Below are 18039 nucleotides of genomic sequence, written 5' to 3' on the forward strand. Positions count from 1 at the left end.
CAGTGTTTGTCACTCTCTTGTATTTGTCCTTAGTTAAATGTCACACATTTTTTTCCAAACTTTTTTTTTTTTTTTTTTAAAGTAGTCTCCATGTCCAGTATGGAGCCCAATGTGGGGCTTAAACTGAGATCAAGAACTGCTTAACCGAGTGAGCCACCCAGGTGCCCCTACCAACTTTTTTTTTTTTTTTTTTAAGATTTAATTTATTTATTTGACAGAGAGACCGTGAGAGAGGGAATACAAGCAGGAAGTGTGGGAGAAGGAGCAGCAGGCTTCTCGCTGAGCAGGGAGCCCGATGCGGGAATCCATCCCAGGACCCCAGGACCACGACCTAAGCTGAAGGCAGACACTTAACATCTGAGCCACCCAGGCGCCCTGCCCCTACCAACTTTTAAATGGTACAGGTGTATACTTGTTTAGAGTTTAGGGATGAGGCAAAAGTTATATCTTGCATACCAACTCTGATTAGTGCTGACAGGAGTATTATACTGACAAACTGAAGGCCCCCCCTAGGCTCAAAGGGTAGGAGTCTGCATGTAGTTGGGCGATGTATGTGTGTAGTACTGGCAAGCATTTGCCTGTGACTTCCTTCTTTCGGTATTGGCACCTGTTGTGGTTATAGTCTGTTGCATTTGAAACAGTCTTCTTCATTTGTAGAATTATCCTACAGAGAAATTGGGTCCATTTCCTGTGAATTCTTTGATATTTACTGCTTTGAAAATCCAGTGTATGTATTTATGTTCAAGTCACTTTCCTCTTAGCTGTTATTAAAACCAATAAGTCTAGGCTGGGTTGTACTGTAATAACAACCCCCAGACTTAAGGGATTTAACACAACAATGTTTAATTTGTGTTCACTGTGGGTTAGATGGGAGCTTTGCCCCATGTTGTCCTCTTTCTGAGACTAGGTTTAGCAGAGAAGGCTGCATTTTGAGTGTTATCATTCATCATAGCAGAAGAAAAATGTCATGAAAATATATTGACTAGGAAAAACTGCCAGAAGTTATGTATGTCACTACACATTTCATTGGCCAAATCAAGTCATGGCTATACCTAATTCAAGGAATTGGGGAAGTATAATCTTAACATGTGTAGAGAACTAGAAGCATTTGAACAGTCCACCCTTTTTGTGAACAGATATTCTCCTTCTTACCTGTAGTTCATCCTTGGCCCTTCCCAGTGGACATAACCCCCAAATTCCATCCAGTCAATATATCAAGTTCAAAGTCCGGGATCTCTGACTAATGCCCAGTAGTGCTAATCTCTAACCAGTCTAGACATTATAAGTTATTTGTCTCCCACTCCCAGTTGAATACATAGGGTAGCGTAGGGACAAAAAAGAGTAAGTGTTCTGATTTGGAGAGGGGAGGAATGGAAGACACATAGCAGACTTGAGACTATAGGAACTCTGAAATCTCACTGGGCAGATATTGCCAGGGCTCTTCTTCTGTTCACTGGGTTCTCCAGGTCAGTGCTTTTCAAACTGTGTGTCATGAATGACCAGGGTTGGGTTTTTTTTTTTTTAATTCTTAATAATTCAAAATCTAAATTTGTATTTTTGTTAACTACAATAAAAATGAATTACAACAAAAATGGAATGAAAACACTTATCAAGTGACAAGCCCAATTTTAAAATTTTTAGATTCAGCAGACAGAAAATTACTGTGTAAAATGGGTTATAACAGCTTTTTGACATCTATACTCAATGTCTGTGTTTGTCTCATTATTATAGACCCAGTAACAAACAGTTGCTATTCTGGCACATGCCCTAGGGCATAGTTCTCCATGGTCCTTGGCTTTACTCTGCAGGAGGTCCTTCCATTTTTATTATCTTTGGCCACATCTGAATTTTATTTTGGAGAATATGGCCTCTTTCCATAGCTGAGCAGTTTTGTCAGCTTGCTTCCTGGTGATAGAAGGGTGGGTGCTGGGGTGCCTGGGTGGCTCAGTTGGTTGGGCAGCTGCCTTCGGCTCAGGTCATGATCCCAGGGTCCTGGGATCAAACCCCATGTCGGGCTCCTTGCTTGGCAAGGTGCCTGCTTCTCCCTCTCCCTCTGCCTGCTGCTCTGCCTGCTTGTGCTCTTTCTCACTCTCTGTCAAATAAATAAATAAATTAAAAAAAAAAAGAAGGGTGGGTGCTAAAGAACTAAGTTTTAAACAGCTAGTCTCTTAGATGGCAGTGGTTCTTTGAGTACCTTTATTTGAATACCTGGTTAAACATAACCACCTACACTCTTGGTGGGAATGCAAGCTGGTGCAGCCACTCTGGAAAACAGCATGGAGGTTCCTCAAAACTTTGAAAACAGAGCTACCCTATGACCCAGCAATTGCACTACTGGGTATTTACCCTAAAGATAAAAATGTAGTGATCTGAAGGAGTACATGCACCCAAATGTTTATAGCAGCAATGTCCACAAGAGCCAAACTATGGAAAGAACCTAGATGTCCGTCAACAGATGAATGGATAAAAAGGATATGGTATCTATATATACAGTGGAATACTATGCAGCCATCAAAAGAAATGAAATCTTGCCATTTGCAACAACGTGGATGGAACTAGAGGGTATTCTGCTGAGTGAAATAAGTCAATCAGAGAAAGACAATTATCATATGATCTCCCTGATGTGAGGAAGTTGAGAGGCAAAGTGGGGGGCTTGGGGGTTAGGGAAGGAAAAAATGAAACAAGATGGGATCGGGAGGGAGACAAACCATAAGAGACTCTTAATCTCACAAAACAAACTGAGGGTTGCTTCGGTGAGTTGGTGGGGGAGAAGGTGGTTGGGTTATGGACACTGGGGAAGGTAGGTGCTATGGCGAGTGCTGTGAAGTGTGTAAACCTGGCGATTCACAGACCTGTACCCCTGGAGCTAATAATACATTATATGTTAATAAAAAATATAAAAAAATAACCAACAGCAACTATCACCTAGTGCTTATCTTCTGTCTACCAGCCTCTTCTGTTAGGGCCATATATAAGTTCATTAGCCACACAGGTACATGCTCATTATAAATTCATTAGGTGCGTGTTACCTCCAAGTTATTGTAGTGACTGTTTTGTCAAATGTTTTGTCACTCCTTAATATGGATTGCTAAGCTCTGGTCTCTGATGAAAGTTTCCCTGATTAGGCTCCGAATAGTCCTTGCTCCTTGGCCTCTGAGCCAGTGTTTTGGGGTTCTTGTTAAGGTAGCACCTCATTCTAGTTTGTATACCAGTGAAGATAAACTAGATTATGCTGCCATAATAACCCCTCAAAGCTCAGTGGCTTCTGACAATAAGGTTTATTTCCTCCTGTGTCACACACTCTTTGCGTCATAGTGAGGGTTCTCTGTGTTGTGCTCATACTGGGACTCATGCTGAGGAATAGCCACCAGCTGAGCATCTTTGATGACTGTAAGAGAAGAAAATAACTCCTGCCCTACCCCACACTAGCTGTTAAACTGTTGCCTGAATGAGACTTCTGCTTACATTTCATTGGCCAGAGTAAGTCACCTGGCGGCCACAACCAATTCGCTAGAGGTGGAAAGTGCAGGAAGTTAAGTATAATCCTACATTCTACAGGAGAACAGAACTATTTACCCCATACCAACAAATTACTACACCAAAGTACCAAGGTTACATTCCTCCCAAGGTACTCATTTCTTTGTTGATATTTAGTTTGTTTTTTAACTTTTTAAAAAATAGTATTTATTTATTTATTTTTGTGGAGAGTGGGGAGAAGCAGACTTCTCGCTGAGCAGGGAGCTGGGTATGGGACTTGATCCCAGGACCTCGAGATCATGACCTGAGCCAAAGGAGGATGGATGCTTAACTGACTGAGCCACCCAGGCACCTAATGTTTAGATTTTGAATAATTAAGTATTATTTTCTGTTTCATTTTCTAATTATTGGAGAAAAAGAGTCACCGAGTACCTTCTGATTTTTGTTTTTACTCTGTTCTCACTAGTATTCTTATTCCCTCTCCCTTCCCCATTCATACTTCCCTTCTCTTTAAAGATATTTTTATATGGAGAACATGTCTCTGGGCAAATGCATTTTTATTTTACATGCATGTGAAATAAACATTCTTCTGTAGCCCCACAGGGATAAGTTGGAGTAATAGGAGTAGGAGCTATGGAAAATGTGATTCCATACACGTAATAACTTTAATGTTTAATTTTCATTTGTATTATTTTAATGCCAGTGTAATCAACCTACAGTGTTGTATTAGTTTCAGGTATACAATATAGCAGTTCAACAATTCTATGTATTACTCAGTGCTCATAAAAAGAAGTATACTCTTTTTTTTTTTTTTAGATTTATTTATTTATTTTAAAGAGCGCCTGCGCATCTGAGCTCAGCGAGGGGCAGAGGGAGAGGAAGAATCCTTAAGCATTTTACCTGCTTTGCATGGGGCGCATCCAAGTCTTGATATCAGGACCCTGAGATCATAACGTGAAACCAAACCAAGAGTTGGACGCTCAACCAACTGATGTACCCAGGTGCCCCAAGAGAAGTGTACTCTTAATCCCCTTCACCTGTTTTATCCATCCCCCCCTCAACCCACCTCTCCTCTGGTAACCCTCTGTTCTCTACAGTTAAGAGTCTGGTTTTTGGTTTGTGTGTCTCTTTTTTTCTGCATTTGTTTTATTTAATTTCCACATTTGAATGAAATCATATGCCCATCCAACTAAGCCACCCAGGCGTCCATATGGTATTTGTCTTTCTCTTACTTTTTTCACTTAGCATTATACCTTCTAGATCCATCCATGTTGTTGCAAATGGCAGGATTTCATTCTTTTTTTAATGGCTGAATAATATTCTAATGTATATATACTATATCTTTATTCTTTTACCTAGTTGTGGACACTTAGCTGCTTCCATAGTTTGGCTATTGCCAAGTAATGCTGCAATAAACATAAATGTATATGAATCTTTTTGAATTAGTGTTTTTATATTCTTTGGGTAAATACCCAGTAGTGCAATTACTGGGTCAAAGGGTAGTTATATTTTGGGGGGTACTTCCATACTGTTTTCCACAGTGGCTGTACCAGTTTGCTCCCATCAATAGTGCATGAGGATTTTGTTTTCTCCACATCTTCGCCAATGCTTGCTGTTTCTTGAACTTTTGATTTTAGCCCTTCTGATAAACGCCAGGTGCTCTCTCATTGTGGTTTTGATTTGCATTTTCCTGACGATGAGTGATGTTGAGCATATTTTCTTGGGTCTGTTGGTCATCTGTATATCATCTTTGGGTAAATTTCTGCTTTTGTCTTCTGTCCATTTTTAAATTGGATTACTTTTTTTTTTTGATGTTGAGTTGTGTAAGTTCTTTATGTATTTTGGATACTAACACTTCTTTGGATATGTCGTAAGCAGATATCTTCACCTATTGAGTAGATTGTTTTTTGGTTTTGTTGGTTGTTTCCTTTGCTGTGCAGAGCTTTTTATTTTGACGTAGTCTAAATAGGATGACTTTAACTTTTAAAATCAAAAGAAGAAGGTACACTATTTAAAGAGTTAGAAGGTTCTATGTAAGACTTCAGAAGTCCCTTGTTATCGTCCTCCTCCAATTTCTTATTCCTTAGGGGCAGTTTTTAAAATTGCTCCCTGTTTCTTATGGCATTGATCTTCCTATTTCTAATAAACTTGGCTTTTGGTGTTGTGAAAGTGAAGATTTAGCTCTTTTATTCCTCTTCCCACCCTGACTTTGTGTTTCCTTACTTTCTGTCTCCTCATCCTCTGAACTGTGGTTGTCTTAAATTTAGTTAAATCATTATTCAATGTTTATTTTTCTTAAAATTTTATTTATTTATTTATTCAGTATTTATTTTATTATAATCATGTAAGCTATTTCTGGCTGACCTGTGCAATATTCTCTGCTCTAAGTAATTTCTTGAAGAATCAAATTTATCAAAGATGGAACAAACTGCAAAAGTTTTAGTTACTAATGAGTTCCTGTCCTTCAAAGTATGTATGTAAGAATAATGACCAACACCTCTAATTGATGAAATGCATAGTACTTTCACATCTATAATTTCATTCGACCAATGAACTGGTGTGGGAAAGTATTGTAGCACTGAATGTGCAGTTAGACCTTTTGCTGCTACAAAATTCATTCTATGAGAAAAGAATCCTATGTTAACCCTACTGTCCAACTAGTGTTAAAATAACTGCATTGTAACCACAAGCCCAGGAAAAATTATATTTATACTTGAATTGTTCAAGTGTACTTTTATTTAAAAGTTTTATCTTTTCATTAGGTTTTAGTTGTTTTGTATAGTAATAAATGTTATATACTTATTATCTTAGCCTCAGGATGCATACATTTCGCATCCCCCCATAAAGAAAATATTGAATGACCTATTTTAAACCATTGCCATTAATATAATTGGCTTTAAAATACACTAGTTTAAAATGACTGTAATAGCCAAACTATGGAAAGAACCTAGATGTCCATCAACAGATGAATGGATCAAGAAGATGTGGTATATATGCACAATGGAATACTATGCAGCCATCAAAAGAAACGAAATCTTGCCATTTGCGACAACATGGATGGAACTAGAGCGTATCATGCTTAGCGAAATAAGTCAAGCGGAGAAAGACAACTATCATATGATCTCCCTGATATGAGGGAGTGGTGATGCAACATGGGGGCTTAAGTGGGTAGGAGAAGAATCCATGAAACAAGATGGGATAGGGAGGGAGACAAACCATAAGTGACTCTTAATCTCACGAAACAAACTGTGGGTTGCTGGGGGGAGGGGGGTTGGGAGAAGGGGGGAAGGTTATGGACATTGGGGAGGGTATGTGCTTTTGGGTAAATTGGAAGGGGAGATGAACCATGAGAGACTATGGACTCTGAAAAACAGTCTGAGGGGTTTGAAGTGGTGGGGGGGTGGGAGGTTGGGGTACCAGGTGGTGGGTATTATAGAGGGTACAGCTTGCATGGAGCACTGGGTGTGGTGAAAAAATAATGAATACTGTTTTTCTGAAAATAAATAAATTGGAAAAAAAAATGACTGTAATATGTAATCAGTGTTAATATCAAGGATACCCCTTAATTGTATCATTAAAGTTACTTTTTTATATGCCTCCTCACAGTCCTCACTCATTCTACTTGAATTTTTGAACTCTTGTTCATTATTAAATATCAGTGGCAGATTGTTCATTGATATAAATTAGCTCTAATGAAAATAATGTTAAGAAGAAATTGATGGGGGTAGGGAAGGAAGGAAGAAAACAAAAATGAAACAAGATGGGATTGGGAGGGAGACAAACCATGAGAGACTCTTAATCTCACAAAACAAACTGGAGGCTGCTGGGGGGAGGGGGTGTAGAGAGGGTGGTTGGGTTATGGACATTGGAGAAAGTAGGTGATATGGTGAGTACTGTGAAATGTGTAAGCCTGATGATTCACAGACATATACCCCTGGGGCAAATAATAATTATATGTTAATAAAAATAATTAATAAAAGAAGTAATTGAGTAATTCCTATTTTTTTAAAGAATAGCTGGTTTTTAAAAATTTATTTTTTAAAATTTAAATTCAATTAATTAACATATAATGTACTGTTTGTTTCAGGGGTACAGGTCTGTGATTCATCAGTCTTACTAATACCCAGTACTCATTACAAACCATACCCTCCCCAGTGTCCATCATCCAGTTACCCCATTCGCCTACCTCCTCCCCTCCAGCAACCCTCAGTTTGTTTCCTAAGATTAAGAGTCTCCTATGGTTTGTCTCCCTCTCTGGTTTTGTCTTGTTTCATTTTTTTCTCTCTTCTCCTATGATTTGCAGCCATCAAAAAAAAAAAAAAAGAAATCTTGTCATATGCAACAACATGGATGGAACTAGAGGGTATTATGCTAAGTGAAATAAGTCAATCAGAGAAAGACAATTACCATATGACCTCACTGATAGGTGGAATTTAAGAAACAAGATATAGGATCATAGGAATACCTGCTTCTTAAGGAGAGAAGTTACATGCTTACTGATAAGATTAAAAGAGCAAAGTAGGGATGCCTGGGTGGCTCAGTTAGTTGATCATCTGCCTTTGGCTCAGGTTATCATCCTAGAGTTCTAGCTCCTTGCTCAGTGGGGAGCCTGTGTTTCCCTCTGCGTGCAACTTCTTTTGCTTGTGCATGCTACCGCCAACTCCTGACAAATAAATAAGTAAAATCTTAAAAAAAAAAGTGAAGTAAATACCCAGTTTAGTATAATTTTCACTAAATTTTTCATTCTTCTATCATTTTATTCTTTACTGAGAAAGCGTACCCCTCTCCTTATGAGCAATTTTTAGCTATTTTTTTCTGTCTCTTGTTTTGAGATAGTGACCTTTTGTTTGAAAGATAGGGATTCTGTTTGAAATTTTAAAAAAATTAAAATTTTCACCTATGCTTGTGGGTGTATATTACCTCCTGGAAATATGATATATTTTCCCAAACTGTCTTCTTTTAAATTTAGGTAGTATAGATCATCAGTAGAAAAACTTCCTGAAAGAAGAAGAAATTGTTCAAGAGAGATTTGAAGGTAGCAAAACGGAAGAGGACAAATTGACAACAGATGCAGAGGATAGCATGGAAGTAAGTACAGCATGAAGGAAGACGAAAGAAGGATGTCTAAAACAAATCTGAGTTCAGAAGATAGAGCTGAATTAAAATATGGGTTGGAAAAGAAACTTGAATTTCTAAGCTATATAAATAAGTCTAAGTCATGTATTAAAAGTATATTTAGAAGGAATGTCCTTTAAAGAGTTTTTATAGCTGTCTTCTAGGGAATATAAAATAAAAAGAATGTGGACATAGTAGATATAGATTTTGGATGTCTCACTCCCATTTAATGGTACTAAATAACGGTATTGATTGTAAGTCTGTTCTAGGTAGAGAAAGATAAAATGCCTAATTTAAAACAAGGATTAAACAATGTTTGAGAATTAATTTTAGAACCCTTAAAAATGACAATTAGCTTAACATCCTTTAGTAAATATCTATTAAACTCAAAATATTTCATATTGAATTTTCTAGATATCTTTTGCAAGTATCAAAAATCAATAGTATTATTAAATCAATGTCATTTTATACCATCCCTCTCAAATGTTTACTATAAGGGAATAGGAAAGTACTGGCAAGATCAAATATATAAGTAATGCCTTATATTATTCTTTTTGCAGATTTTACTTCATTCATTTGTTTAACAAATTTATTCAGCAAAACTTTGTTGAACACCTGCTCTTGCTAGATATTACCCTAGGCAACAGAACCGCAGCACTGAAAAAAACAGACAAAAACCTCCTGCCCATGTACAACTACAGCTGATGATGTCTTCCAGTTTCAATTTATTTAGAGTGGGCATCTCTTTTGTCATGATGTGCATTTTTTGTAAGTCAGCAGTAGGCTCTCTATCAGAACTGAGTCCTCAGAAATATTTCAGTACATTACAACCAGGAAAAGCCTCCTTAGCTTATTTTTGTCAAGCTGGTAAGTATTTTTTATATTCTACATGATTTTTGTGATGTTTCTATTGCTGTTTAATCAATATTCTCAGTGGGAATTTATTGTCAGGATTAGTATTATGTGCCATAAAGCTGCTACTAAAATATGCCTGCCAGAGTTTAAATCCCAATTTTGCCACTGTATGATTTTGATCAAGTCACCTAGCCTCTCTGTGTTTTTGTTATATCTTTAATGAGGAAATAATACTTTATAAATTTGTTGTAAGGATTAAATAAATTTACTCATGTGACTAGTCCATAGTAAATACTAGATAAGAATTAGCGATTAGTAGAATTACATCTGAATTTCATCTAGTCATTTCTGAAAGTATACTTTTTGCTATTTTTAGTGAACAAATAAAAGTGTTTTAAAACTTTAAATGATATATTAGTAACACTTTTGTTTAATACCTTGCTTTAGCTGTACCATTAATTACACTGATTAACCAGTTGAACATAACTAAAAATTGTAATGGTCTCATTAAGTCTTTATCCCTGAAAAAAAAAACTATTCTTGGAATTAGTAAGTGGAACGAATCCACATTTCTGTTGGCTCTCTTCTAATTGTCATTTGAAAATGGTATTTTAAAATTATTTTGAGGGGCGCCTGGGTGGCTCAGTCAGTTAAGTATTGGATTCTTTTTTTTTTTTTAAATTTTTTTTTTTTTTAAGATTTTTTTTTTTTTTATTTGAGAGAGAGAGACAGTGAGAGAGAGCATGAGCGAGGAGAAGGTCAGAGGGAGAAGCAGACTCCCCATGGAGCTGGGAGCCTGATGTGGGACTCGATCCCGGGACTCCAGGATCACGCCCTGAGCCGGAGGCAGTCGTTTAACCAACTGCGCCACCCAGGCGTCCCAAGTGTTGGATTCTTGATTTCAGCTCAGGTCATGATCTCAGAGTGGTGAGATTGAACCCTACAATGGGCTCTGTGCTGGGTGTGGAGCCTGCTTGAGATTCTCTTCCTCTCCTGCTGCCCCTCTCCCTCACTTGCATGCATGCTCTCTCTCTTTCTCTCATTAAAAAAAAAGCTTTAAAATTGTTTTGTAAGTTTTGTACATGTATCCATGTGTGTTGTGTATGTGGTATTAAACTTGGAAAAATAATGTCAATTAGCTTTAAATTAAAAAAAAAATTTTTTTTAAAGATTATTTATTTATTTATTTGACAGCGAGACCACAAGTAGGCAGAGAGCAGGGAGAGAGACACGGAAGCAGGCTCCCTGCTGAGCAGAGAGCCTGATGCAGGGCTTGATCCCAGGACCCTGAGATCATGACCTGAGCTGAAGGCAGAGGCTTAACCCACTGAGCCACCTAGGTGCCCCTAGATTAAATATTTATTCTATTCTTGTTTTAGAAATTTTTTTTAAAGATTTTATTTATTTGTTTGACAGAGAAAGATCACAAGTAGGCAGAGAGGCAGGCAGAGACAGAGAGAGAGAGAGGAAGGAATCAGGCTCCCTGCTGAGCAGAGCCCGATAGGGGCTTGATCCCAGGAGTCTGGGATCATGACCTGAGTTGAAGGCAGAGGCTTTAACCCACTGAGCCACCCAGGCGCCCCTTGTTTTAGAAATTTAAAAAATGTACTTAAAAAGTTAAAATATATCATAAAATCATTAGAAATATGAATGATGAGGCAATAGGAAATAAGGGCATAAAAATATATAACTAGGTATGTTTAATTGATTATTTGTTGTTTTGTATACTTTTAGGGCAAACTGATCTGTTTCTTCTTCAGTGTGCAGCTTTCAGATTTAGCTTTAAAAATTCATCTTTTCTAAGGAGCAAGCCATAAAACATTCATTAAACATTTCTTATTTTTAGATTCTCCAAGAAACTCTGTATTTCTTGAAGAACTGAATGAGGCTGTTAAACCTCTCCAGGACTATGGAATTTCAGTTGCAAAGGTAGGAAGACATTTTTTGTTACTAAATTATTAGTGACAGACACTTTACAATTATATGACTTAAGGCTGAGTATCTAAATATACTCATGTTTCACACCTTTTTCCAGACTGGAAAAATTTTTTTCCTACCGTTTTATATATGAAAAAACAGAAGCACTGAAAGATAGTTCCAGGTTATTGTGTAAATTAATACATGAAGAAAAAAAGCTGTTCAGAATTCTTTGGCTTAGAATTTAATTTATTTTGTAAACTGTTTTATTGAGGCCATGGTTCATTTTTCAATCCTATGGTTAGGCTTTGTTGTTTTGTTTTGCCTGACAAATATATTATAACAGATCTCTATATTCAATTATTTATTAAATTTCAGTTTATTAGCACAGTTTATTAGCTCAGTTTATGACCACAAACTGAGGTACAAAAATTGAGGTAATTGTTTGCTTTTCTAGTCTTCTGAGTCTTTATAATTACTTATGTTTCAGTTTTCCCTTTATTTTTAGAATAAAGTCAAAACAGTCTAACTTGAAATGATATATTTAATTTTTTTCTCAAAAAAATGTTTAAACTTGTCATGAGTATATGGAAAATTTCCACATGTGTCATAGATTAGATAGCTCCATGAGCTTTTCATTTAATCTTAGAATTTGTACCTCAGAAAATTGAATGATTAAAATCCAGTGATTATTGAATTCTCTCAGATTAGTGTCTACCTAACTTTCTGTATACATTTATTCTTTCTTAGTTCATTAGCCTTCTACCTCTGAGAGATGGTCACTGTCCCACTTGGTCCCTATAGCTAGAGTTCCCAGGGCAGGAAGCATAGAAAGGTTAACTAACTTGGCTATTAAAGGTAAACTCTTTCCTCTACCCAGAGAACACTTTCGACATCAAATGTGTGAATTTTCCCACACCAATCAGTTCTATCACTAGCCGCCCACTTTGCCCAGATCTTACAGGTTAAGGGCTCAGTTCTATAAAACTGCCCTCCCCTGCCAGCTTCAGATGCCAGTCCCAAGGAGTGGATTCCCAGGTTACCTACAACTTCTGCCTGACTTGGCTATGAATTGGGGGCTTTCACAACCCCCTCCTTGGGTTTGATAATTTGCTGTAATGGCTCGCAGGATTAAGGGAAAACACTTTGTTTACTAGTACTGGTTTATTATAAATGATGGAGCCCTGGAACAGCCCAATAGATGAGCTGCATAGAGCGAGGTCTGGATGTCTTGAGCACAGGAGCTTCTGTCCTTTTCTAGTTTGGACTGTGCCCACTCCTGGTACTTGGATGTGTTCACCGCCCTGAAAGCTCTCTAAGCCCTGTTGTTTAGGGTTTTTATGAGGGTTCCATTATGTGGACATGATTGATTAAATCTTTGGCCCTTGGTGATTAATTCAATCTCCTAAGGGTAAGAGGTGGGACAGAAAGTTCAACCTAATCATGCCTTTGTCTTTTTGGTAAGAGTCTCCATCTCAAAGCTATATAGGAGCCATCAGGGATCAGTCACCTCATTAGCATGCAGAAAGATACTCTTAAACACTACAGGGATTTTCTTAGAAGCTCTTATATAAGGAACTGGGGTTAAAGACCAAATATTGGAACAAAAGATACCCCTATCACTCAGGAAATAGTAAGGGTTTCAAGAGCCCTGTGTGAGGAACCAGGGGCAAAAACCAATTATCTGTTTTTCACTGCTAATTACTTAAAAAAATATTTTTTATGTCAATTCTATATGTAACTTTGTTAACTTTGGACAACTGATTTCACTCTAGAATGATAGTGGTGCTCATCTTCAAGGCGCTTTTAATAAAGTTCTAAAGTTTAGAAATGAAATACTTGGCTGGTATGACATTCAAAAGGGATAATCATGCTGTTTATCTAGTAGCTAACAACTGTGTATCTAGTAACTAAAATAGAGTATTAAGGTTTATGCCCAGGGTGTTGCCTTTATGAACTAACAAAACTTAAAGTCTTGATTTTACAGTTAAGGATGCTAAGCTGTGTGGAAAGGAGACTGGGAAATAAGACAGACCTATAATGAGGACCTAGCTCACTCTCTGGCACACAATAGATACTGGGTAAATGTTTATGACCTTGAAATGAGGTGACTTTGTTTAGTCTTTTAGATAGATATGTGACTAAGATCCAGTCTATTTCCTTGAAGAATTTAGATCCTAAATAGGGGAGAAAAAATATATTCGCAAATCATTTCAGAAATTAGCAGAACACAATCATTGTAATAGTTACAAATAAAATGCCATTTAGGTTTAAAGGAAGGGAAGCTCGTACCTGATTATCAGGGCAGAAGGTCATGTGTGTTAGTAGGAAAGACTTGACAAAAAGTAGCATTTTTGAGATTGTCTTTAAAAGTTAAGATTTCAGGAGGAAGATGCAGATGAAGGAAACAATAAATTATAAATTACTAAATGTTCCAGTTAAGACAAAGCTGGGTATGATAACCAAACCCTACTCTGTACTATTTAGAAATTCATCCTAAAATAAAGGCTTCAGACATCTTCAAGGTAAATGAAGGAAAAAGATGTATCATGTAAGTGATGATCAGAAGAAAGCTGGTGTAGCTATCTTACTATATCAAAGCAGGTTTTATTTTTTAAATTTTTTTAAAAGATTTTATTTATTTGTCAGAGACAGAGGGAGAGAGAGCGAGCGAGCACAGGCAGACAAAGAGGCAGGCAGAGGCAGAGGGAGAAGCAGGCTCCCTGCCGAGCAAGGAGCCCGATGTGGGACTCGATCCCAGGACCCTGGGATCATGACCTGAGCCGAAGGCAGCTGCTTAACCAACTGAGCCATCCAGGCGTCCCATCAAAGCAGGTTTTAAAACAAAAAAACCTTTAGATCATCTTGACTCTTCATTTTGTTGTAAACAATCCATCAATAAATCTTTAGGTTCTATTATTAAAACTTCTTAAATCTTCTCACATCCTATACTTTCACCACACCCCGCCCCATCTAAATCTTTTTCACTTCTCATCTGGGAAATTATAGTAGACTTCTAATAATTGGTCTTTCTCCTTTAACTCTTGTCCCACTAAACTTTTCTCCACACATAATTCATATGTATCAGGTCACTTTGCTACCCCTTCCCATTACATTAGGATAAAATAGAAACCTTTCCCTTTTACTGACACTGGTTTCCTCTCTAATTTCATTTTTTGTCTCTTTACCTAGCTCAGTTTGTTCCTGAAACCTACAGGTCATTTTTTTGTTACTTGGACAAGCTAGAATTGTTTTTTTCCATAAGGCCTTTGCAAATATTTTCCCTGCTGCTTAGAACTTCTTTCTTCCATATATTTATATAATCATATGCATCGTTCCATTCCTTCTGTTCTTTGTGCAAAGGTCATTCCTTCCTGTAAGCCTTCCTTGGTTACCTATCTAAAATGTCCTGTCATACACTGTCCCTTTAGTATTTTTTTCTATATGGGACTTAACACTGCATATTAATTAGTTTTTAAAATTGTATCTACTTTTAGAATGTAAGTTCTAAAGATAAAGATTTTTATTTGGAACTTAACTGTACCCCTGGTGACTAGAAGACTGACTAACATATGGTAGTCAGTCATATATATATATGTTGAACATATATGTTCAACATATATATATATATGTTGAATGGGATGAATGGAAAAAAAAATCTATTGTCATAATGTCAATCATCCCCTATACTCTGACTTGTAAAAATTCTTGCTAACATTCAGTTTTTTTGGGGGAGGTGTAGCTGTATTCTGACTTTTAATTCTAATTCTCTATTCCTAATACTTTTTTCTGAGGATCTGTTCTCCTTTTCTTGCTTTTGAAAATAAACATGGCTTCCCCACTTGTCATCCTGCTTCCTTTCAGACTCTGTTAAAATTAAATTGAGCAACACACACACAGAGACACACAAAACCCCGAACCCATTTTAAAAAAACAAAACTTACAAAGTCTAAAATGAAATAACTTTTTCTTCCAGCCTTAGTGTAAGTTTTGTTAGCAGCTACTCCTTGCCCCATCTCGAAACCTCTTCATTCTCTTTATCTCTTTCCTTTCTCCTCTATCCCATGCTAAAAACACATGCCCAGTCTTCTCCCTAGATCTCCTTGCTGGATTGGTGAAAAATCTCTTGAACCTCTTCTGTCCTTCTTTGCTTTACTTCAGGTGCCAGTCATCTTTGCCCTGCACTGATGTGATACTCATTTAAGCTGCCTCCTTATCTTTGTGCTCACTTGCCTTCCATTGTATCTTCATGTTGCTGCCAGGATTATCCTTATATTTTTCACACAGAGTCTAGATTATAAACTATCAAGGGCTGTTATGGCTGCTTTAATGTCATCATTGATTAAGGTTCATAGTTTCTGTGGCACCATCCTCAGCAAGGGTTTCTCCTTTCAAGATGTTTTATGGTCCATGATCACTGCTGGTGCCCTAGCTGCCTTGTCTGTTTTTTGTCAGAAAGAAGTAGGAGTAGGGAATTTGGGTAAATTGGAAGGGGAGGTGAACCATGAGAGACTATGGACTCTGAAAAACAGTCTGAGGGGTTTGAAGTGGCGGGGGGGGGTGGGAGGTTGGGGTACCAGGTGGTGGGTATTATAGAGGGCACAGCTTGCATGGAGCACTGGGTGTGGTGAAAAAATAATGAATACTGTTTTTATGAAAATAAATAAATTGGGAAAAAAAAAAAAGAAGTAGGAAAAGAGTGTAAGTCAGCTCCTTTTAGGAACCATCTGGAATCCAATGCCAGTGACTTCAAACACTGTTCAGCCATCTGTACCTGTTGGGGAGTCTGGAAAAGTCTTTCACTGGGGCACTTGGGTTTAGGGAAGTTCTGTTAGTAAAACAAAAGAGAAGGATGGATTTTGGGTAAGAAACCAACAGTATCTGTATTCCAGCTGTTGAGATGCTTTCATGCTCCCAACTTACCACTTACTTCTGCTTCTTGGCTTTTACTCATGATTTTTTGTCCTGTCTTAATTGTTTCTTTCCTTTTCTACCTGGTTACCTCCAACTTGTTCCATAAGGATGAGTTAAATGTAAATGCTTAATACAATTAAATAGAACTATTAGGTGTAGAAATTATTCCTTAGGGTTACCTCAAGCACTTGAATAAATGAGCAATTATAGGATACAAATCAGAAAGAAAAGTAAAATAAAAAATCTGACCTGGAGACAGACTGTACTGCTTAATTTTCCTTCTTGTTTCCCTAACCAAGAAAATTGACCTTTTGGTGTATACTCTAAACCTTAAATATAATCTTTTAAAGGTTAATTGTGTCAAAGAAGAAACATCAAGATACTGTGGAAAAGAGAAGGATTTGATGAAAGCATATTTATTCAGGTAAAGTATTTTTTTGAGTGTGATAGGCAGATATAAAGCTATACTTCTAGATTAAAATATACAAAATATCACTGAGTCAGAATAAAGTTGCATGCAGTAGGAGTCATATGAAGCTTAGCAAACAGTCTAAGTCATAGATTTTTTTTACCTGTGCTTCAGCTTTCTTATCTATAAAATAAGATAAAATAACTCTAAAACCTACCTCACTGGCTTGTTTTGAATATTACATGAGAATTCTTATGTAAACTCCTACTATATAAGTGCCTAAAAAGTAATCACTTAACAAATTTAGTGTTTTGAGTAGATCTGTCAGGTCCATATTTGGGTGTGGAAGAAATGTATTTTTGAAAGATCTGCCAATGTCCCAGTTACAGATTCCTCTCCACTTTGGTATACTAGTCTCTCTGAGGTTTCTCAGAGTCTTTTTCCCAAACTATTTGGATTTGGCCTAAGAAGAGGGGACAGATTCTGTCTCCTCAGAGATCAACTGCTAAGGACAATTCTTTTTCTCTGCAACTTGTCTCCTTTCCCAGCCCATTTAGGGAATGTGTGTGTATATGACTGGGAAGTTGGTAGGAAGCCTTGTTGAGACTCATGTGTTTTTCCCAGTCTTTTTGCCTAGCCCAGGGTCTAAGTTCCTCAAAGTCAACGTATTTATTGAGTGTAAATATTCAATAAATATTTTTGTGTGTTTTATGGTCAGCATGCTGGTAGGGGAGGAACATGGGATAATAGATAACATTCAGGCTCTGACATCAAAGAACTTACAACCTACTGTATTGGAAAGACAAGAAAAATGAATTCCAAGGGAATATTTCTGTAATGCTTTTTGAAATTTTTTGTAGGGGCAACATCGTACTTAGAGAATTCCCTCCTGATACTCTGTTTGATGTGAATGCTATCGTTGCTCATGTTCTCTTGTAAGTATGGAGGTACCCATTCATTTGTTTATCTCTTGATTTCATTAAAGGCTACCACAATCCATTAAAATATTTTAGGGTTTTAACATTATATTTGTAGGCATTCATTTCACATATATTACTGGTCTATCTTCTCCCTATGTAGAGGATCTCAAATGTCTTGAATGGCAGAGGATACAGAAACATTTTTATGTAAGAAATAGGAGAGGACACAATCACATGGTGATAGTATTGCTTTTCCTTTTGAGTATAACTGTGGAGTAAGGATTTTACCAGGGAAGAAGCTCATTTTGCTATTCTCACTGGGATTTTTAAAATGTCTGGCGTGCTTCTCATCCCAGCCGGATTTTTCTGGAGTCTGTAGCTCTGTGCCTACTCGGTAGGTGCAGAAACAGTGCAAATAGTCCCAGCACACAT

General features: G+C 37.2%; 1 protein-coding gene across 7 annotated transcripts in view; it reads left to right on the forward strand.

The window, feature by feature from the left end:
• The window catches only part of TXNDC16 (thioredoxin domain containing 16), a 109391-nt gene that overhangs the window by 3979 nt on the left and 87373 nt on the right, over positions 1-18039 (forward strand). For 5 of the 7 annotated variants that reach the window (XM_044229541.1, XM_044229538.1, XM_044229536.1 and 2 more), the window contains exons 2-6: positions 8447-8565; positions 9153-9459; positions 11294-11376; positions 16629-16702; positions 17548-17622. In XM_044229541.1, coding sequence (XP_044085476.1) covers positions 9297-9459; positions 11294-11376; positions 16629-16702; positions 17548-17622 — 395 coding nt within the window. In that variant the 5' untranslated portion in view covers positions 8447-8565; positions 9153-9296. Of the gene's footprint in view, positions 1-381; positions 399-4293; positions 4479-8446; positions 8566-9152; positions 9460-11293; positions 11377-16628; positions 16703-17547; positions 17623-18039 lie in introns of those variants that run through there. The other 2 variants (XM_044229539.1, XM_044229537.1) reach the window with 2 other exon arrangements.

Source organism: Neovison vison, chromosome 13 (genome assembly GCF_020171115.1).
Source record: "Neovison vison isolate M4711 chromosome 13, ASM_NN_V1, whole genome shotgun sequence".
Classification (NCBI taxonomy): Eukaryota; Metazoa; Chordata; class Mammalia; order Carnivora; family Mustelidae; genus Neogale; species Neogale vison.